The sequence below is a fragment of the Daktulosphaira vitifoliae genome, unplaced genomic scaffold (assembly GCF_025091365.1).
Source record: "Daktulosphaira vitifoliae isolate Bord-2020 unplaced genomic scaffold, ASM2509136v1 Scaffold_1, whole genome shotgun sequence".
Classification (NCBI taxonomy): domain Eukaryota; kingdom Metazoa; phylum Arthropoda; class Insecta; order Hemiptera; family Phylloxeridae; genus Daktulosphaira; species Daktulosphaira vitifoliae.
The window spans coordinates 86353457-86378301 of NW_026099572.1; the positions used below are offsets into that span (position 1 = coordinate 86353457).

Sequence of the window (24845 nt, forward strand, 5' to 3'; positions counted from 1 at the left end):
GATAATACACAGAAATGTCATTAAAATTTTCAAAACACAAAATCCAGCATTTTTGTTAATTGTAATATTGCTATGTCAATTTTTAGGATTTAAAATGAATAAAATTGCAAAACTGAATAGTAAAATTTGGCATAAATTAAATTTCATAAAAAATGTTTTTTTAAATAATGTTTAATGTATCTTAAAATAATATAATTTTATAATTATATTAAAGTAATAAATAGAAAAATAAAGGGATATAATTTTTATAAAACATAATATATATTTATATTAGTTTTTTTCTCAAATACAAATTAATTTGACAGTAAAAAATAATATTAAATAGTCAGTTAATTAAACATAAATATTTGTACATTCAGTAAAGTAAGAAAATTATATGTGCCCTACTATCATTGAAAAATTAAACCTATTAAAAAAATACCCATTTTAAGTAGTTTATTTAGTGACAAGTAATTTGTTCAATTGTCTAGCAACTTAAATATAAATCTACTTTGGTACATTTTAATGGGATGACAATAACAAAAAAAGTATTAATGTTTATCTATCGGTAAAAAAAATATGATTCATAGTAAGGGAATATGAGGTACACACGTTAGACAATAAATTTATTATACACAAATGGTTGACTTAGAAATAATTTTAGTTAGAAATAATATTGTTAAATATAACATTGAAATATCAGTTTTGTAATATCTTTACAATTATTAAAAATATATTTTTTTTAAATAAACTAATAATGTAAAATAAGAATGTAATTTTCATCAAAATGAAATTGATTTTGAACTAAGTATGACTTGAGATACTTTTAGGTTCCCGTTAAACTTTCAAAAATTACCCATAAAAACTACCCTTAGAAATAATTTTTTCCTACACTAAACTTGATATACTATATGTACTATAGCTCATAAATATAAATCAAATTTTTTTATAAAAAATTTAAAAAATATAAGTATTCTTAATAAATCACACTGTATACTGTATGTATCTATAGTACATAGATACAGTATATATAGTATACAGTATATATGACACACTTAAATTTAGCTTTAATGCGAAGCTGACAGACCTATAAAGATACATGAAAATGTATTTTAAATACAGATACAGATACCCTATAAAATATTACTCAGAATACGTATTTAAATACTTGACCCATTGAGTATTTATACTCAAATACAGATACTTCTTAAAAGAATTTAGAAAACTTTCAAATACTTTTTTTTTTAATTTATAATAATTTTTTTCAATGACATTTAAATTTATCGGAAAATTTATATTCATGTGTTCTTGTATACAAAAAAGGCTTTCCTTAAATATTGACACAAAAAAGCACTCTTGACTTAAATTATAAATTATAAATCTAGTTTAACTTACCCTAGGTAAAATAATATCATGTGTTAAGAAGAACGAATGACGTTTCACATTGCAGTTAGACAAATTAGAACCTGTTACTTTTTAATAATAAGTAATAATATTTTTGTAGGTTTCCCCCATTTACGGGGAACGAGGGAACAATTTAATTTTTGAAGGTAATGTCTTCGACTAGATACGATTTGTGATCTTTTGACGTATCATTGAAAGAAAAAGTGGTAACAGACAAAAAAAAACACTTCTTAGTAAAACCAATACCTTCTCAGCTTTGCATCGAAGCTAAAAAGTAATAATTTGAAAACAAATTTTTTTTTCTTTTAATTATTATTTTATATGTAATTAGTAATAATATGAAAAATTAGAAGTGATAGAAAAAGTCTAATTGCAGATTTGTAAACAACGCGAAAAGTTGATTTAGAAAAGTATATTTTTGCTTCTGATGAAAGTTCCTTGTAGTACAGTGTATTTATTTATAGTTACAAACAGTTTTCATTGAAAAATATTCTATCAAGCCCTTTAAATTTTTATACACGTAAAAGTAAAGCAAAATATAACTTCTTTATTATTTTTATAATTTCTCCGTATAAATTACAATATTAAATTATTGAATATCAATTTCATACTAAATTTAATAATTATAATTAGTATTTATTCATATATTATATTTTAAAATCAAAGAACTACTAATCAGGACCTAATTTAAGAAATAAGAGTTGATGTTGCTTTTGTATTCATCCACCAATTTCTCTAAATGAAACACTATCTACAGATTTGCATCGAACCGTTTCTTATGATATTGATGTTAATCACTGTCATCTATACTCGTCCCATCTAAGCCTCACTGTGCTACCGTTTTTTTTTTAGTTAAGGAGGTAATAATATTTTTTAAATTTTTATTTAAAAGGCATTTAAAAATGCTTTGGCATACAAACATCTCTTGCTATAAACTAGAATACTATTTTTACCATTATTATCTACTATATTTTATTAAACTGAGAAGGATGTATTTTATATTAAATGACGTTCCAAAAAAGACGATCAAATAATATATGTTGTGACACACTCCCTTGATATAATCTTGTGTACGTCACTGAATGAAAATACTAATTGTTTAGAAAATACCTTACGAAAAACTATGACTTTAATTTTCACAACACATTTCCATATCTTGTAAAAATTAAATCGTACTTGTAATTGAATAACATTACATGAGAAATAACAAAAACCAGATAAAGTAAACATTTCAACCTTTGTTAAGGTTTTACAAACCTTAACAAAAATATAATTATTAATTAAAATAAAATTATTTAAACATATAGTATTTAAGATTAAAATTATTATGATATAAGTCAACAAATAGAATTATTATTAATTATTGTGATTGCCAGCGAAATCTAAGTAGATATAAGTACACAACAGAGGTGTCGTGGAGCGTATACGCGGGTATACGGCGTATACCCACTGTTAGTTTTTTTATTAGTGCATATACGTATTTATAAAATAGTTAAAGAGTATAGACTAAATAATAAAATAAAAAGTAATACGTAGGTATCGAATATAGGTACGTTTGTCATAAAACACAAATTTTGAATAACTCTTATCAGTTTGTTTAATCTCTACAGTCATACCACATATAAACATATATCTGAAGTTATAAACATACAAATATGGCTCGAGACTATTATCATTTTAAAATTAGAATATAAATGTAAAACAAAACACTGTCAAAGTGTATAAATAAATAGAATAATGTTTATCATTTCACGACAATTTTATTGACANATAAATAAATAGGATAATGTTTATCATTTCACGACAATTTTATTGACAAAATTTAAAACATCGATCAGAAATTAACGATATAGCACATACTAAGTTGAAACTGAAAGTTATTGGGTTAACCTATAGCTGTTGAAATTGGTAATTTGTATTTTTCCGTAATAAACCGTTTACTAACCAATCTAGTATTTAATATATTACCTATAATGAATTAAGATAGTACTAACATGTACCTATTCACGTTTATTTCATTTATGTTTTAACGATTTGAAAACAATGATTGTAAGATTATTTTATTACTGCATAAAGTTTATTGTTTATTTATAAAAAATATAACAGTATCTAATAATACACATATCGATTATATGACTATGAAATTTAATTTATGTAAGAACTTAGAAGTGTCAGTAAAAATATTCGAGTAATAGTTTGGAAGTTGGAAGGAGCAACTGGGAGGGTTAGGAGTTTTAGTTGCATTATGTAATAATTAGAAAATACATATTTTTAACACAGTTAAAATATCACAATATTTGTATTCCGTCCCCCAAAACTATGTTATAGTTAAGGCCTTTGAAATGTAGTGTGGGGGTGAAATTCCCCACGTTTCCTCATTTAGGTTTTTAACTTATCTATTTATCAAATTACGACTATATCACTGTTGATAATGTGAAATATTGTATGTAGAAAATGTAAAGTGCAATGGTGTGTGTGGGGGGCGGAGCCCCCCACGTTATTCTCTATTCATTATATAGGCGTATACCCATAAACATTTTTAGGACTACACCACTGGTACACAATGAACATAGGCTGAACCCAATCTAAAAATAATAGTTTGATTGTGGTTTGGCCACTTATATTTTCCTGGAATTACGTATGCTGAAGACGTGTGTGGAACATTATGGTTGTTAATCGAGAAGGAAAAAGCCATTCTAACTGTACAACGTTCCTAATTTTTCCCATCAAATGGTTATCCATATAGTCTATGTCGTTGTATACAAGCGAAAACTTAATATTAATTCTGGGAATAATTTTACTTAACTGAAATAGATCTAATAATAATCATTAAGACTAGATTTTATCAAATAAATTAAATAAAATTAAAACTATATTAAAAATATTAAACTCAAAAGCCACAAAAAAAATTACTGAAAAGTCGCGGATACGTATTTTGGAAACAATGTTACCATTATCAACGCCAAACAAATACTGTATGTGTCCGTTAGGGGAGGTTTCACTGTATTCATATATTTGCATATATAATAGATGGCAGTATAAGCTAATATAATATAAGTTAGTTAATGATCATTATTTCTTGGGTATCTATCCAACTCGGCCCTTCTATCCCTTACTGTAAGCACAAAAGAAAATATGTAGAAACCCTGTACAAATATATTCTTTGATGAACGACAATAATTATAATATCAAATTTTATTAAAATATAAATTGCCCTCGTCAATGATTTACTAGTTATTTAGTAGATTTACTAGTACATAATATTTATAAATACATATGTACGTTAAATTTTTTGTATTACGTAAAATGATGCAATATGTTATTAATATTATTAATAAACCAGATTAAATTTAGTTGAAATTTTGTAAAAAAAATATTACTTTTTTTTATTTTTACCTTCCAACGAGATTTTATCTTAAGTATTGCTCGTACTCATTTTAAAAATGCATTAAATGTATTTTTTGAAAAATTAATCGTTTACATTTATGCATTTTAGAATAAATTCATTAACATCAATTATACTTTTTAAATGACCATTGATTTAAATGGTATTATCCTTAGTTTTTATTTTAGTATTATTTAAATACAAATTCTATATAGGTAAATTTAAAATCTTGAAATTTTCATCGAATGATGTTAAAAAACCTTTTTTTTCGTCTATTTATTTAATTAATTAAAAATAAAATTTATTTTATAATTCAAATTACCAGCCTGTATAGTTCAAGTGGAAACTAAATAGGTTTTTTCGTTCTCGTTAACATAAAATGTAACTTACAAGAGAGGTGTTAATGTATGTAATATTCTTTTATATTATTTAATGAAATCAATACATTTCACCTATGCTTAGCAGATATGTGCTGACGTCACTTAGGCGTGCAGTCGATTAATTTTGTTTACATAATCCTTACCGAATAAGCCATAAATGAGCCCATACAGTTTCACGTATGGATTAGCAATATACAACACATCACTCGTCATTGTCTGTTTACATATCCTAAACAAACAATGATACAATACAAATCACTCCTCGTATCGCGTTGTAAAGGACATCTTTCTTTCAATTAAAAAACTTATATTATCTCTATGATTATTTCTAATTTATTTCTATGATTCATTATATAACAGACCTAAGAGCCCTCTGGGATCTGATCAGCCCTTTGACATCCGGCAAAGAGTCACTTCTATTTTTTCTCTTCTGGCTATTACACTTAAGTAATAAGTTTGCTCATTCTTTTATTTTGCAGTTGTTTACTTATTATCTAATACTCGTATTGTGACTTGGTGTCTTCTTCTTTAATATAACTCTGTAGTATAATTTAAAATGCATTTTTGTTAAATAACTATTTAATTGTTTATAATATACGCTTATGCAATAATCTGTCTTTTTTATTTAATATCCAATAAACCTAAAGCACTTCTTCTCCTCTCTACACCGTGGAACTTGATTTGCAGCCAAGATATATCAGGCAATAGCAGTTAAACCACACTAACTACACTAATCAAGTAATAACTAGAAACAAAGTACTTTTATTTATTATATCTTTACGGATAATGCCATTATCGTTCTTTTTTATTAATACCATCCCCATCAACTTTATTTTTACTTATTACATTTAATAATAGGGTTTGAATAAATGGGATAATTTTTAGTTTTTTAACGCTTAGAATATTAAGCATCTATCACTATAGATTAATAAATCGTATTTTAATATATAAGGATTTCAATTTTTATGATAAAATTTGTAATAAATCAAAAGAAAATAAAAAAAATAGGGGGTAATAGATAAATAAATGGATTAATTGTGTAACTTGATTAATTATAAATTAAGATAATAAAATAATAGGGAATGTAATAATAAAATAGTAGAGTGATTTGGGGGGTCAAATATAATTAAATGATTGATAATTAAAATACTTGTCAAATTTTCTATTCTTCTCTAATGATTAATTATGCAAAAGGTGTTTGTATTTTAAAAGCATGAATCAAAGTTTGTACTTACATTAAGAATTCTATATACATATTCTGTGTAAGTTTCTAAGTATAATAAATGCACTACGTATATTACTTACTAGTACGATTTGATTTAAAATAATACAATTTCCTTGCATAAAATTTGTGACTGATTTTTATGTACAAAATATTGTAATAATTCTCTATATTTTATTGAGAAACTTTTGAAATAATGGTCTAAAAGTTGTTATAGACCAGTAATTTTCTAAACTATATCATTTCCTATTTTATGTGCTAGTTAAGTATATATGTTACCATTAAAAAAATTCCAAATTATTAACAATATTAAATATTATCATAATATAATTACAATATTGTCAAATATTGTCTAATGGTAAATTTTATTATTATATAATAATATATATCTCTCTTCCCGTCTAGGTATAAAGAATGTTAATAACATTCAAAGTACTGGCTCAAAGTTTGTTATCGATCAATTAGGAATCGATAAATTAAAGTCATTATTTTTTATTTTAAGTTAGTTAAATATATATGATGCTTTTTAAAAAATAAAGTTGATGCCATTATAAGATGTAAGGGATGAATTAAAAAAGTATTTAATAACTGATAAATCAAGAAATTTGACTAGTATAATATACTGTGTAATTTATGACAGAACATTTTTTTCCAAAAAAGTCATTTGAGATAATATTGCGCACATATTAAACTTGAATTGTCATATCTGATAAAACATAACTTTATATTTTATTAGAAAATGTACAAATTGTTTGTTAATTATAGTAAAATTAAACATTTAAAGAAATAATGTATAATTGTTCTACATCCCTGGTTGAGCGAATCCAAGTAATTTTTACTAAAAAAGAAGACTTGTCAAGGATACTATGATAATCTCACCAAATAGATTAGTTTAAAATAGATTGTTTTGAATTTAAATTTAAATTTTACTTAAGTTTTAAATTTTTAAAAATCACAGCCCATTAATATACAATACATTTAATAATAATACACATTTTCTTTTTTCAAAAAAATATTTTAACTAAAAATCTGTATGTTTCCCAAATTATTACCAAGAAGTTAGTAATTAAATACATTTAGGTTTGGAGATTGTACGAAAAAATTATAGTTTACAGTATTGGTTTTTCCTTGAGTGGGTGCCATTCCTCTGTGTTCCACTAAGTTATAGTTTTATAGTTGATATAATAAAAACAGTTAAATTAAAGTCACTTTAAAAATAATATAGTTTCAACTTAAGTTGGGAAGTAAACATTTTTATTGTCCATATAAAAGACAATTTTTTGTTTAAATTCATCCTTTATGAGAGTGTTAACTTTCAACCCAGTATTTCGGAGGTTATAACTATTTTAAAATGTAGAGTGGAGGTGAAGTGTGGATTATGTTATTTTTATCATTAGGCATTACTCTACCGCGCTCTTCATCCACACATGTTTTAAAAAAATGTTAATAACTTACGAAATAATGAGTAAAAAAATTTTTTTATATGAATATAATAATTATATTTGTATTAATAATTCAACATATTTTATTAAATTAAGAATGTCTTTATGCAAATTCCGTATTGGCCAACTTATTTTACATGTGTATAAATAGGTTGACTAAAATAATTAAGTAAATACTCTTTTTAAATTAAAAGAATAATTAACTATAACAGTGTCATTTTTATATATATACTCCTATTTAACTATAAAATTGTCATTAGAATATAATACTTCAGTAAAAGAAGAAGAGTAAAAATGAAGGTGAGTAATACACTTTATATATATATATATATATATGAAGTACTCGATTAAAATCTAAATGGTTATTTTATTTTATTCTAGAACTGGCAATTAATATCTTTTTTCTTTATAATTTCTTGTTTGATATTTAACGAAGGTAAACTCAATTTTATATTATTTATACCTATTAAGTTATTCAAATATATTTTTAATTAATATCTAATGTGTGAAACAATTCTAAAAGATGATTTTATTAAGTTAATAAATATGTTTCAATGTTTTGGAAATTTCCATACATAGAGAGACAAAATCGATTTTTCATATCAACAAATATTTATATTTAATGTGTTTTTAAATAAAATATGGTTTTTTATATCTTATAAATTGAAAAGTAATAAAAAATTTAAGTTAAGAAAGTAAAATGCTACAAAATTTGCTGAATTCAAATAGTAATTTTTAAGGGGATTTTAATTTAAAAATTTTTTTTATAAAAAATTCAATATTTATTAGACATATATGGGAGATACGGGTTTTGTCGCCCATTAAAGGAAAATTGGCTACAAAATCTATAATAATTATTATATATTATAATCGTCGTAGAGGAATAAATTTTATTTTGAAACATACAGAGTGATTTTTTTACCATAACCTACTCAATTACTTACAGAATAAATATAATTTAAATATTGTTTTTTATGGTTTTCTTTAGTTACACATTATTCTTGAATTATAACTATGTAATACTTTTAAAGTTCATCTCTTAAGCCTTGTAAAGGTGTCAACTTTGTTTCTTTAAATGGGAACACATATTTTGAATTTAATTAAATGTTTGAGTTTCAATTTTATTGTAAACGGCATTTGAATTTTTAATATAACTTTATTTGTTTATTAGATATAAACATTTAAAGTTTAAAATTTTTGAGTTAGTGCTCAACTGTGCAAGACCGTCAAATACTTCAAACACTAAAAAAATACAATTTATAAGATTAAAAATAATGTCAATTCCATTAGATGTCATTTCTTGAGTTATATTACTATTATTAATATATACTAGCGTATGTTATAGAAGCAAAAAATAATGTTTGCGAGACCTTCTAGTTTTCTCCACTTAAACCTGTGTCTTACATCCTTGTCAATACCACCACTCTTTTGCACAACTGACCCTAAATACTTAAAACTCTCCAATCACGTCCTTGTCTATTGTCACTGACATCCTCATTTCACTTACCTCGTGTTCTCCTTTATCAAACTCGTACTCTATTAACTCTGTCTTACTTCTACTTATTCTTAAACCCTTTTTTTCAAGAGCTGATCTCCACACCTTTAGCTTTTGATTAATTTCTTGCCTAATTCTGCTATTAACACTATATCGTCAGCAAACAACATGCACCACGGCACCTCTACTTGTATTTCTCTAGTAATTTCATCCATCACTATAGAGAATAAGTAAGGGCTTAAAGCAGAACCTTGGTGCACTCCTACTCTTACCCGAAAACCTGTTACTCCTCCTACGTTTTTTACCCTAATATAAGTGCCATCATACATATCTTCTATTATATTAATGTACGTTTTCGGGACTCCTTTAATGCCCATTTTAAAACCTCTCTCGGTACTCTGTCATACACTTTCTCCAAATCTATAAATCTATAAATACCATACACAACTTTTTCTTCTTTTCCTTAAACTTTTCTATAAGTTGCCTCACACAAAATACTGGCTCCATTGTTGACTTACCAGGCATAAATCCAAACTGGTTGAAACTAAATGTAATGGAGCAAATCTGAAACCAGATTTGAAATCAACAACAGATATCCATATAGGATTCATCTAAATATTTTTAATCAAAGAAAAATAATTACACAACAAATATAGCATATACCAAATATGTCTATTAAATTATATAATATTCATGAAAGTGAGTGTATTCTCCTAATAAGATATTTCAAAATAAAATAAAATTCAAAACCCAGCATTTTAATACAAAAATAGCATATTTTTGAATATGGTAGCCATTTGCGCATAAAAGATGATAGATCGTCGGGACAAATTTTTTTTTTTCATTTTATAGTACATAAAATAAGCTTTAATTTGATATATGTTTAAAGGACGCAGTATTTCTGGAAAATTTTTAAAAATTAAGTTGAAAAAGTTAGTTGTTATTTTAAATCCTCCCCAGTGAGCAGGTTAAGTGTTAATTTTTCAAAAAAAAGATATCAAATGTAAGAAAAATATCTAAGGTTTTCGTATAAAAAAAAATTATGTTAATTTGTTGATTTTTGAAAAAGTTATGGAAGTTTTAAGATAAAAAAGTGAAAAAAATGACAAAATTTACCGATTTTAAAAATTGTAATGTTTTTAGAAATTTCTTCCATTTGCGGGGAACGAGGGAAAATTTTTCAATTTTTAAGGGTAATGTCTTCAACTAGATACAATTTTTGATCTTTTAACGTATTGTTAAAAGAAATCGGTCCAGTGAGAGCTGAGAAAAAGGAGTGACAGACAAAAAAAAAAAAATAAACACATCATGGTAAAATTAATACCTCCTCAGCTTCGCATCGAAACTAAAATTTTTTGATACGAAGTAATAACAATTTTATGAATAATTCAAAACTACAAAAATGTTAGTACGATTGCGGAATCAATTTTTCAAAATTAAATGCCCATTCTGGTTTGGAATCTATATATTAAAAATTTTAATAATTATATTTAACTTACGAATACATTTTTATTTAAATTAAAAATTAAAAACTGTTGGTTGGATTTACTTTTGAACTTCATTATAGGTCATAATTTAAATTATATAAGATAAAAATAATAATAATATAAATAGTATTATTGTTTTTTATAATTATATTTGTACTGTTACTCTCTTGATTAGATATTTTTTAGTAATGTAAATAAAATTTTAATACAGCTAAAAAAACATAATTTATGTTACCAATTAGGAATTATTAATAGATATTCCGGAGACAAAATAATATGCCCATTTGGAAAAGGTACGACGAGAAAAGCTGCTACAATTGGTGACATAGAAACATTAAAACTAGCTCACGAGAGTGGATGTGAATGGGATGAATATACGACTACTGAAGCTGCTGCAAATGGACATTTTGAATGCTTAAAATATGCACATGAAAATAGATGTCCATGGGATGTAAGCACAACAGAAACAGCTGCAAAATATGGACATTTAGAATGTTTAAAATATGCACATGAAAATGGATGTAAATGGGATCAAAACACCCCAAAGGCTGCTGCTGCAAATGGTCATATAGACTGCTTAAAATATGCTCATGTAAATGGATGTAAATGGGATAAAACAACAACAACAGAAGCTGCTGCAAATGGACATTTAGAATGCTTAAAATATGCACATGAAAATAGATGTCCATGGAATGTAAGCACAACAGAAGCAGCTGCAAAATATGGTAATTTAGAATGCTTAAAATATGCTCATGTAAATAGATGTAAATGGGATAAAACAACAACAACAGCAGCTGCTGCAAATGGGCATTTAGAATGCTTAAAATATGCTCATATAAATGGATGTCGATGGGATAAAACAACAACAAAAGACGCTGCTGCAAATGGACATTTAGAATGTTTAAAATATGCACATGAAAATGGATGTAAATGGAATCAAAAAACCACAAAGGCTGCTGCTAGAAATGGGCATTTAAAATGTTTAAAATATGCACATGAAAATGGATGTAAATGGGATCAAAACACCCCAAAGGCTGCTGCTGCAAATGGGCATTTAGAATGCTTAAAATATGCTCATGTAAATAGATGTAAATGGGATAAAACAACAACAACAGCAGCTGCTGCAAATGGGCATTTAGAATGCTTAAAATATGCTCATGTAAATGGATGTCCATGGGATGTATGCACAACAGAAGCAGCTGCAAAATATGGTAATTTAGAAAACTTAAAATATATTCGTGAAAATGGATGTAAATGGGATAAAAAAACAACAAAAGCTGCAGCAGCAAATGGACATCTAGATTGCTTAAAATATGCATATGAAAAAGGATGTGAATTGGATGAAAAAATAATGGAACTAGCTGCTTTTAATGGCGATTTAGAAATTTTAAAATATGCTCATGAAAATGGATGCACATGGTCAAAAAGTACAATTAGTTCTGCTGCTTATAAATGTAATTTAGATTGTTTAATATATGCCCACAAGAATGGATGCACATGGGATGATGAAACAACTAAAGTTGCTGCGGAAAATGGTTGTTTAGACTGTTTAAAGTATGCTCATGAAAACGGATGCAAATGGAGTGTAGGAATAACAAATGGTGCTGCTTTTGGAGGTTATTTAGAAATTTTAAAATATGCACATGAAAATGGATGTAATTGGGATGAGAGTACAACTAGACATGCTGCAGTAAGCGGCTGTTTAGACTGTTTAAAGTATGCTCATGAAAATGGATGCAATTGGGCTGAATTTACTTTATCTGCAGCTGCCGTGAATGGTAATTTAAATTGCTTAAAGTATGCCCACGAAAATGGTTGCAAATGGGATGAAGGCATCACTAGATATGCTGCTTCATTAGGTGATTTAGATTGTTTAAAATATGCCCATGAAAATGGACGTGACTGGGATAAAGGAACAACTAAAGCTGCAGCAGAATACGGTAATTTAGATTGCCTAATATATGCTCATGAAAATGGATGTCCATGGGATGAAAACGTAACAGAGAAAGCTGCAAAATATGGTAATTTGGAATGCTTAAAATATGCTCATGAAAACGGATGCAAATGTAATAAAAGCACAACTAGAGCTGCTGCTTTAGAAGGATATTTAGATTGTTTCAAATATGCATATGAAATTGGTTGCGGATGGGATGAATCAATAACGGAAGTAGCTGCTTCCAATGGCGATTTAAAAATTTTAATATATGCTCATGAAAACGAATGCAAATTTGATATAGGCACAACTAGAGCTGCTGCTTTAGAAGGCAATTTAGATTGTTTAAAATATGCATATGAAAATAATAGATACGAATGGGATGAAACAATAACGGCAGTAGCTGCTTCGAATGGTGATTTAAAAATTTTAATATATGCTCATGAAAAAGGATGCAAATTTGATGAAAGCACAACTAGAGCTGCTGCTTTAGAAGGCCATTTAGATTGTTTAAAATATGCTCATGAAATCGGATGTAAGTTTGATGAAGGTATAACAAAAGGTGCTGCTTTAGGAGGCTATTTAGATTGTTTAAAATATGCATATGAAAATGGATGCGAATGGGATAAAGGCACAACTAGAGCTGCTGCTTTAAAAGGTAATCTAGAAATATTAAAATATGCTCATGAAAATGGGTGTAAATGGGATAAAAAAACAATAAGGGAAGCTGCTTCTAATGAGCATTTAGAATGTTTAATATACGCCCACAAAAATGGTTGTGAATGGGATGATGATACAACTAGAGCTTCTGCAGCAAGTGGTTGTCTCGACTGTTTAAGGTATGCTTATGAAAATGGATGTAATTGGGATGAAGGAACAATAGTTACAGCTGCCACACATGGCAAGTTAGATTGCTTAAAATATGCTTATGAACATGGATCTAATTGGATCGAAGGTACGACCAGAGGGGCTGCTTCAAATCGTCATTTAGACTGCCTTAAATATGCCTATAAAAATGGTTGTGAATGGGATGAAGGCACAACAAGGGAAGCTGCTGCAAGTGGTTGTATTGACTGTTTGATATTTGCTCATGAAAATGTATGTCATTGGGATGAGGGTACAATAGTTACAGCTGCTGTGCATGGTAATTTAGATTGCTTAAAATATGCCCATGAAAATAAATGCAAATGGGACGAAGGCACAACAAGACTGGCTGCTGCAAATGGTCAATTTAATTGTTTAAAATACGCCCATGAAAATCATTGTCCATGGAGTAGAAATACCATTTATGAAGCTAATCAACATGGTTATACTTATATAATCAATTATGCCATCGAAAATGGCTGTCCTAATTAGTTTTTTGTTGTAATTATTTTTATATTCATTTATGTTGGCTGTTTACATTATATTTTAAATAAATCGCCTTAATCTTTGATGGTAATAATTTTATTGACAGCATTTTTGACATTTTACTTGCTTAATAAAAACTTTTTTTCGGTAGTATTACTAAAATGTTCACATATATACAGGTGATTTTTTTATCATAACTCACTCAATTACTTGCAGAATATATATAATTTAAACATTTTAATTTTTTTTCTTTAGTTACACATTATTTTTGAATTATTAACTATTTAAAATTTTTTATGTTCATCCCTTATGCCTTGTAAGGGTGTCAACTTTGTTTCTTTANTTTTTATGTTCATCCCTTATGCTTTGTAAGAGTGTCAACTTTGTTTCTTTAAATAAGAACACAAATTTTTAATTTAATAAAATGTTTGGATTTTTAATTCAATAGTAAATGGAATTTGAATTTTTAGTATAACTTTATTAGTTTATTAGATATAAACATTTAAAGTTTCAAATTTTTGAGTTAATATACATGTATAATACACAAGGCATTACAAATACAGGTAGCTAATTGGTTTTTTATGATATTGCTGTCACAGTCACAGATTGTTTATTATCAATTATGACTAACAATAGATATACTGTCTGTATTGTCAGTTAGTGTATTTATAAACTCACAACAATGTGCCTTACTACCATTGATAGTGATAACAATGCTGTGTACCTGCTAATATCGATGTCATATAAAACCAATTAGCTACCTGTATTTGTAATGCCTTGTGTATTATACATGTATATTAACTCAAAAATTTGAAACTTTAAATGTTTATATCTAATAAACTAATAAAGTTATACTAAAAATTCAAATTCCATTTACTATTGAATTAAAAATCCAAACATTTTATTAAATTAAAAATTTGTGTTCTTATTTAAAGAAACAAAGTTGACACTCTTACAAAGCATAAGGGATGAACATAAAAAGTTTTAAATAGTTAATAATTCAAGAATAACGTGTAACTAAAGAAATCAAAAAAAAAAAATGTTTAAATTATATATATTCTGCAAGTAATTGAGTAGGTTATGATAAAAAAAATCATCGTGTATACTAAAAGTTTTTAACGGATACACTGTAAAAGAAAATTTTAATAAGATGTGACAAAAATTTTATATATGTTCGAATTTTTTATTTTTTATGTTAAAATAACACTACTTGTATTTAAAATTTATGTATATATTGAAAATTTTATACTGACATACATATACATAAAAATTTTAATATATTAACATTTTTTTTCTGTTCAGTTTTAAATATATTATAAAAATCTGTTCCCTTGAATACTACATGAAATAAAATTTTTAAGATTTCTCATCGGATGTTGTGATTTATGTAATAAATGATATGACAGTGTAATTGGTGTTAGATCTATTCAACATTAGTGCCTGACTGCATTTTATTAGTCTGCGTCGGTACTGTTCGAAAATTTCATATACAAAGTTATCGATTTATCATAAACCACTCGATTACTCGTAAAATAAATGCAATATTGGAAAAAAATGTTTATTTCTTTTTGTTACATATAGTTCTTGATTTATCAGCTAATAATGACTATTTAGAATCATCCCTTATAACTTAAAGGGGTGTCAAATTTTATTTTTAAATGATTACACATATTACTAATTTATAAAGTAGAAAATAATCTGATTGAGAAAATGACTGGTCGATAACAACTTTTGACCAGTACTTCGGAAGCTATTAACAATTTAAAGATATGACTGTGGTAAGGAGTAGGTGCAGCTATTTTTATCATTAGTCATTTTCCGCGCCGTACTCTTCCTCCTGTCTAGGTATAAAAATGAGAATAACTTTCGAAATACTAGTCCAAAGTTGTTATCATTTTCTTAATTATATAATTATCTATTAAATAAAATAATAAATTATTTACGTTACCTTTTAAAAAAATAAAGTTGACACCCCTATAAGTTATAATGGATGATTATAAAAAGTAATTTCTAGCTGATAAATCAAAAAATATATGTAACTAAAAGAAATTAAAAATGTTTTCCCAATATTGTATTTATTTTGAAAGTAATCGAGTGGTTTATGATAAACCGATCACAATAGACATTGCGCGAAAAATTCGATCCCATCGATAAAACTATTGTTGGCCCAGGATGACCAGAGGCGCTGGTTCTGAACGATGCCTTAGGTAGTATTCGTATCTTATTGTCGTTTGTGTGTTATGATTTATATCCCAAACCTGTGCAAAGCCCTATCCCCACCTCCACGCGATGCAGCCCGGGCAACGGGGGAGGCCCTCACCACGTGATCGATGAAATCATTGTTGAACAAGTTTTGTGCGTATTTCCATCCTTTGGCCATTATCGCCGGATGTCGTTAGGTGTGAACGAGCAATAACCCTTGATGGTTGTAGCCAATCCGACAGATTTAATCATGTCCACTTCTGTGCTCTTACTTCAAATCTAATTTAATGGAACAAGTGCATCAGAAATTTTTGTCCTATCATCATTTTATGGGTTTTCCAGTTTTCCCTCGATTTGCATATGTTTCACACGGTACAGTAAATTTCTCCTTGTTAAGCAACTCAATACAAATATCGTTATTTAGTTGTTTAACGAGTTGCTATATCTCTGATATTTCAGTATTCACGTTTTACACAGTCGTCTGTGGAAATTTTTGCCAGTACGTGTAAATACCACAATGTTTTCAAAAATTCAATATTTTTCTTAGTAACTTTTTTTAATAGTTGCACGATTGTTCCGTTGTACTGTTGCTGAGTGTATGCCACCATTTGAATGACGCACAACACATTTATTGAAACTTAAGAGCATTATAGTTGTTTGGGAATCATTGCATGGGCAATGATTTTCCGTTTTAATTACTAACTACCATCTACCTAAAAACAAAACAGACGTATACCGTAGTTTTGTAGATTTTATAAACTTTGTTTTGTTGTTTTTTCTTTTATGTTTTAACTTGGTGCGTTTCTAGTATATGGTCAGGACTAATTCCAAACTTGGAATTTTACATCAAACATCTGTCAGGCCAGTTTTTATTTGATTTTTTTATTATTGTTCATTAATTTATAAATTTAATTTGATTGTTTTTTTAGCTTCGATGCAAAGCTGAGAAGGTATTATTTTACTATGATGTTTTTTTTTTTTTTTTGTGACTGTCACTACTTTTTCTCAGCTCTCACCGAACCGATTTCTTTCAATGATACGTCAAAAGATCACAAATCGTATCTAGTCGAAGACATTACCCTCAAAAATTAAAATAGTTCCCTCGTTACCCGTAAATGGGGGAAACCTCCAAAAAAATTACTAATTTAAAAATCACTAATTTTTGAAGTTTTTTCAATTTTTTTTACTTAAAATTGCTATAACTTTTTAAAAATAACCAAATCAATATAATTTTTTTTAATATAAATGCATGATATCATTACCTTTCATTTGGTATATTTTTTTTTTATATGTGACCCTTTATTTGCCCACAGGGGGGGATTTAAAATGACAACTTTTTCAGAAAAAATTATTTTTTTTAACTTAACTTTTGAAAGTGTTTCGGAAAGTCTGACACTTTTCTATATATATTAAATTAAAGCTAATGTAATCTACTTTATTATGTAAAAAAAAAATTTCGGACTTTATTTTGTCTTCACGGTGAAAATGGCTACCAAATGCTATTATTGTGTGAAAATTCTCAATTTTATTTTTTACATTTTTAACTTTATAATGCTATAACTTATTGAAAAGTGTATTGATCAATATAATTTTTTTATGGGAAATACTATTTTTTAATAATCCCTTTTTCATTCGACATACTTTATCTTAATTAGGATATTAATAATGAACTAGCAGATCATGTAAAATTTGAAACATACGTATAAAAAAGTAAAATTATTTCAACATAATTTTTGAAAATATTATATAGCAACATGCTATTGTTTTTTTAATTTTAAGTTATTTTTTAAGTATGCTTATAAGTACACTTAAAAAAAATCTGATGACTAAAAAAAGTAATTTTTTAAAAAACACATAATTTAAAATTTTCTGGTACGTTATTGATTACTACATTTCTCCAAGAAAAATCTTTCCAAATTTTGTTCACGGTTAAATACATTACTGTGAACCTTCGAACTTGGTCACGATATAATGATCTGGAATTTTTTGTCTTAAAAAATCTATGATTCCGTAGATAGAGTAACTAGAAAGTTTCTCTAAAAGGGTTTACCATAGATAATTTTAACAACAAATTTTTTTTATATATGATATTCCCCTCTCTAAATTTTTTTTATATAACTATGTAATTTTTCTGAAATTTTAGAAGGGATATATTTGAAATTGGAGGGACTAAGTCCCTCCCAAATAGTAATTTTAAAATAACTCAAAAATAAATTTCAATAGAACAGTGAAAAAAAACTGTCATAGTTATTATTTAGATATTTTTCAAGAAAATTGGATTGTGTAACAGGTATATAAAACATTGAAATTATTTTTACTAAGACCAATATTGAAATATTTGCACATTAGCTAAGGATTTCAACATAAAACAAATTTTATTTTATTTAAGAATTAAAATATGTTATACACATTTCTTAAATAACTTTGATGTGTTAACTTTTAACATATGTACTTTTTTCATTGTAAAATTACTAACTTTGTTAAATGAAAAATTTTACCTAACGTCTATCATTATCATGATCCTTTATATTAACTAAATCTATTTTAAATAAAATCAAGCATTTTAATAGTTCACACAACACGGAGAATATCTAAAACATTTGTACAAAGCAACGTAACATGTCCGCAGGGATTGACGGCTGGTTATTGAAAGTATATCAGAAATTGTATAATAATATAAAGTTTCAAAGTTGTGATCGTGTTTAATTGTTGTTAATAAGCGATTATTTTACTTAAAATTAAACTATTATTTTATTATTAATTGAGCACCTTATTCAATAAAGTTTGGAAACACTTAAGAATAGAATTCTGTCCTTACGAGTATTTTATGTTTCATCGAAAAAGATGCATACATTAGTTATCCTATTAAAACCTAATAAAAAATATTACCATATTGATTGTGTAATGAAATATTAATCAAAATTATTTAAAAAAACTTATAAAAAAAGACTACATGCAGTGGAACTTTAAATTTATTAAGTTATTTTATGCGATAAAGATTTAATTGAGCTTTATATTATTCTAAAATAATCTTCATAGAAGAATATGAAGATTATTTTTAAGAAACAATGATAAGATTTAAAAATTAATAAAACATAAGAGTACATTAAACATTTATTAAATATTATACAATTAGTTAATATTAATAAAGTAATGAGTCAAATTAATACAGACAAAATATTTTAATGGTAGTGATTAAATGAGATAAAAAAAAAAATGGAAAGTTATTTAAAATAATTTATGTTAAAGAAAAAATTTATAAATTGTTAAAACAACAAAACCTTTGTATGTAGATGACAAATTACTAAAAAATTTCATAAAATAATTTTACTAAAATTCATATAATATATAAGTAATAACAAAAATATAATTATAATAATGGCTAATAACATAAAAATTGGTAATTATATGCTTTTGATGATAATATTTGTATATTGCATGTGCAAATGTAAAAATTACTTGTAGGAAAATGTATAAAAATTAAAAATAACTTTTTTTTTTATGTTGAAATGAAGTCAATTTCTAAAAATAACTACTCCAAATATAAACATACCCCATTAAATTTGATTTAAGAATAGATTACTATAAAACTAAAAACAATTTTGACAGAAATTTGTTTCTTATGCAAAACTATTACAATTATTTAATTTAAAACAATCAAATATTTATTTTTTCTTTAATTAGTTAAATAACATAAAATAAATATAATTACATACAAGAACCGCAAAATTTTTAAATAAATTATACATTTCTAATAATAAACTTAAAATCATTTATGGTTACTATTCATTACATTTTTTCATTATATAAATTAATTAATGTAATTAATTCGGCCTTTAGTAGCTGGCCACAACCTTGGTTACTAGTACTCATAATTAAGTCACAAAAATGTTCATTTACATAATATAAAAGAATAACATAAAACAATCATGAGCTTTTCTAAAAATTGTTAGTAGTTTAGTGGCACAAGTTAAATGAATTGATAGAATTATTATGGCTTTACAATTCAGTTTATATTGCACAATTTTAAGTTAAGACTAGTGTATCATTTAACCAAAAAATTAAATGAAAAAGGAAAATTTGTTTTTCAATATATAATATTGGTAAATACTGTAATTACTGTATTTAAAATACTGTTTAAATTTAAAATACAATTTATACAAAGAAAGTTGATGTAAAACTATTAAGTTACTTAATGACAGAAAATATTTTAACTATCAAGTCTCCATAATACTAGCATAATGATTTTATTCGCAATCTTTAACCTATAGTTTAAATGATTTATTCAATGATAACATTAAGTTAGCATTAAGTTGTATATATTTTTAATTAAAAATGATGTTTTCAGAAGCTTTTAATGAATAACATATTTACAGAACAATTTTTAAGCTTATATCACAGTAATACAACTAATTTTACTGCATAAGTATTAATAAATCAGACAAATATTTTAATTCATATTTAAATATAATAATAGTTTTAATCAAGTATATTAAATACTAATAAAACCACTGGTATCCATATATTAATACTTTTGAAAAAATAATTAGGTTATATATTTGTGCCACATAATACATTTAATACTTAGTTAATTTAGGTACTTTCAAAACTATGGATTTAATAATAAAATAAAATAAAAATCACAAGTGCAGAATATTTGCTTTCATAACTCTGTAAAATTATAATCAATGAAAAACTTTCTATTAAAAATTGGAATTATAAAATGTTCATAGAAATTATCACAATAAATACAAATTATTGTTACATTAAGCTAATTTACGGAATGATTTTTTAATGGAATGATTAAATAAATGTATAGAAAGCAATTATTAATATTATACATTACTTATAAATGCCTGCAATGAATGAATCTTTCTACAAAATCTAAATATTTTAGTTTACATAACACTCAATCTACTTTTTTAAAATATCATCCAAGAACACAAAATAATTAAAATATTAATTTTATAAATTCATTTTAATAATTGTCTTCAGAAAAATATATATTCTTTAAAAAATAAAGAATAATCAGTTACCAATTTAGTGTCCTAATTAATTTACAGAATAATTTTTAACACACTTGATAATATAATAAAAATCATTATACACAATCAACTAAAATTTAAGAATTTCAATTTTTAATAATACATTATTTTTAGAATTACAATTATATTTAAAAAAAATGTACTATTTAAATTTGAAAAAAATATAAAACATTCATGATTCATAAAAAAGGTACACTATAAAAAATTATCTGCAATTTAAATAGTAAAAACAAAGTTATTTAGAAATTGTGGTAACATTAAATAGAAATTTATTAATTATTATGATTAACAACCATTGATGAGCATATAAATTTAAATTTATTTTATTTTGAGTAAATTCATCAATAATTTCTCTGAACTGGTAGTCAATTTTTGCACTTGTTGAGTATTTTTTTGTAAATAATACATACATTTTTTTAATATTTTAAGTATTTTAGTTGGTTACAGAAAAACTCAAAAGGTAAATGCAATATTTAGTCATACAAGGTATTAATTAATATCTTTGTTGAAATTCATGGTGCCACCTATTATAATCAATGTGGAATATTACAATAGATCCTGTAGCTAAACCAGCTAATAAGAATCTAAAAATAATATTTAATTAGAAAGAATCATTACAAAATGTAATTTTTTAGTATTTTACTTTTGATCATGGGTAAGGCCTAATGATCTGACACTACTGTCACAAGCTGGAAATGCATATAAAAGTGATAAATTGAATGTTCTCCATACTTCTACTATTCCTTTATCGCCACCAGTCATTAAATACTCCCCATCTCTACTAAGTAACATACACTGCACAAACAAAAAAAGTTTATCATAAAAAATTTAATTTAACAATCAACTAAAATTATAATAACAAAAATGGTTAAAATATTTATAAAATATATTTCTAAATGATACAATAAAGAAAATAAAAATATTTACTTGAATACTATCATTGTGAGTTGTATGCCTCAGTCTTTTTCCATTGATGGTAAAAGCTGCTATACTTCCATGTTCATAGTTTACTACAATTATTCCTTCGCGTGACATAACTGCACATTCAGGATTATCAAATCCTTTAGGAGGATCTAATGATCTTAGAAGATCACCAAATGTAGTATGAATTAAAACTGGACCTCCTTGAAAATCAGAAAAAAGTATAATTTAATTTTGGCTCTCCTACTAAATATTAAAATATAAATAAACAAACCTGATGATGCTGATACTACTAATCCAAGTTCAGCTGATATAGCTACAGATGTTACTGGTTGTTCATGACCAGTTAAGGTAGCTCTAGGAGTTGGATGATCTCCTTCGCCAACAATAGTTTGACTTCTAGCATTCCAGTGCCATAACAATATTGTGCAGTCTGAAGAACCACTTGCTATGTAACAGTCTGAGGTTATATTACATTCACTGCGACTTAAACAAGTTACAACTCCATAATGACCAAATACAATTTGGACAATTTTTGCTAAAATAAATAATTCAATTATTTAAAGTGACTGTAAAGAATAATTAAAATAATAATTATTACCTGTTTCTGTTGAAAAAACTCTGAAACTATTATCCCAAAATCCACAAACAATCAAAAAACGGCTATCGACAGTAGTAACAAAACAATTCCATTTGATTTTCAATTTCTGACTAAAGTTATCACCAAGATGGCGTCTTAATGTTAAACTTGAATTATTGTTTGATTGGGCTAAAACCATAATTATATAAGTGTATAAAGTTATCATTCTATAATATAGAATTAAATTATGTAATTTACTTAAAATTTGATCCATGACGAGTGGCAAATTTACATTAGGCTGTTGAGGACTATCAGCATAACTAGGAGATTGAATGGTAACTAAAATAATATTAATGTAAATAAGGATTAGGTAAAGTAAAATTAATTGTAACAAAATTACACAAACCTGAATAATTAGTGTTCCATCGATTTACAGCAAATTGCATGTTATTGGTAACTGTGACAACAGCTGGCATTGGTAGCTGAGGGAATGTATTTGCAGAAATATGACATATTGGTGAATTGGACGGAAACTTCATTGTCATACAAACATCATCAGGAATACTTGTGAACATCATTGGCGACTAGATAACACAATAAAATTAATTTTTTAAGCTAATATGAAGAAATATAAATTATTTTAATTTAGATATAAATATTAATTATTAATTACTTAATTTTAATAAATAGACTGTAGATAATTTAAATACTTAATATAGTTAAAATATATGATAAAAACTCACAATATGCATAGCTGAACTTCTTGGCAAATGAGGTTCCATCAATAACTGTGATGGTGTTTGCCCAAAACAGCGTATTTGGTTTTCAATTGCTTCTCTCATAACTGGATCAGTGATTGTATCCATGTCTACACTACCTTCATAAGTTAAATAGTAAAATACATTTGATGCTCTTATTGCTTCAGGACCTAAAAATTCATATTTTTTTAATTTGTACATAACTAGTTGTAAATATTTATTTATAATAATATTATTATTATAATAATATTTATTTACCTCTCTGCTTGTAACCAAAAATTAAATCAATCCATTGGTGAAGTTGACAAGACACAAATTCTGATTCTAATGCCTGTAAAGGAATAATAAATTATAATTCAGAAATGTAACATAAATAAAAAGTTTTAATTAATTACCATTCTATTAATTCTAATAAATTCCTCAGGAGATGAAGCCCAAGGTGGTAAATCAACATTACCAACAGACGTACCATCTTCTTGGTGTCCCAACTTGTATTCATTATCATTTGACAACATTTCAGGTAAGAAAAATAATTCCGGTATTAATTCCTAAAACGAAAAATATTTATTATAAATTTATAACGTATAACTTTAAAATCTTAAGAAATAGTTCTATATCTCTTACCTTAACATCGGAAGTATCTCTTTGACAGTTTTTCCAAGACAGTGCTATTGACGAAAATAATCGATTAGGATGATCAAACTTACCCCCTTGTAAAGCTAAAAACATGGTTGTAAAGGGTTCCTAAAATAAATCACAACATTAGTCAAATTAAACTTTGCCACAAAAAATAAATATTTTTTATCAAAAAAGATACATACTATTCGTATGAGCCAATTTAGTACAAAAGCTGCTGTAGAATAGTGTGTACCATAATGGAATGGTGGAATACTATCGTTTTCCCATGTACTAAATCTCTCTTCGAAGTATGCTTTTCTGCTAGGATTTAATGCACCAATAGGCTAATAATAAATTAAAAATAAAAATTAGATACCTAACATCAGAAGTTTAATAATAATACATATAAAAAACATACCTTTGACAAATCACGATAATTAGATGGGAGACCCAAGTCCATTTCTGACGACTCATAGTTCGTCAACACCCAAGGAAAAACGGGATACTGATTTAAGTCATTGTAGGTTCGCCCTGAATAGAAAAACATAAAATTTTCAATAAAGCTTCAATATTTTCCTCAGTTCAGTGACTTCAAGGGGGATGAGAACTGATGATAAATAAAACATCATAGGGCAAGAAAGTTA

At 26.0% G+C, this 24845-nt stretch overlaps 2 protein-coding genes across 2 annotated transcripts in view; one reads left to right on the forward strand and one right to left on the reverse strand.

The window, feature by feature from the left end:
• Nucleotides 1-8048: 8048 nt before the first annotated feature.
• LOC126906557 (uncharacterized) lies at nt 8049-14160 on the forward strand. The gene is made up of 3 exons (XM_050687139.1): nt 8049-8112; nt 8194-8248; nt 11037-14160. Exons 1-3 carry the CDS (start codon nt 8107-8109, stop codon nt 14081-14083), a joined length of 3108 nt encoding a protein of 1035 aa, XP_050543096.1. The 5' UTR covers nt 8049-8106; the 3' UTR covers nt 14084-14160.
• Nucleotides 14161-21500: 7340 nt separating this feature from the next.
• LOC126895721 (neurobeachin) overlaps nt 21501-24845 on the reverse strand; it is a 154682-nt gene continuing 151337 nt past the window's right edge. The window contains exons 41-53 of the mRNA XM_050667917.1: nt 24620-24732; nt 24405-24545; nt 24208-24327; nt 23979-24131; nt 23842-23914; nt 23569-23753; nt 23232-23409; nt 23084-23164; nt 22847-23014; nt 22520-22783; nt 22252-22448; nt 21968-22119; nt 21501-21908 (exon numbers count right to left, since the gene is read on the reverse strand). Of these exons, the coding sequence (XP_050523874.1) occupies nt 21818-21908; nt 21968-22119; nt 22252-22448; nt 22520-22783; nt 22847-23014; nt 23084-23164; nt 23232-23409; nt 23569-23753; nt 23842-23914; nt 23979-24131; nt 24208-24327; nt 24405-24545; nt 24620-24732 (1916 nt within the window). The 3' untranslated portion in view covers nt 21501-21817. The remainder of the gene's footprint in view (nt 21909-21967; nt 22120-22251; nt 22449-22519; nt 22784-22846; nt 23015-23083; nt 23165-23231; nt 23410-23568; nt 23754-23841; nt 23915-23978; nt 24132-24207; nt 24328-24404; nt 24546-24619; nt 24733-24845) is intronic.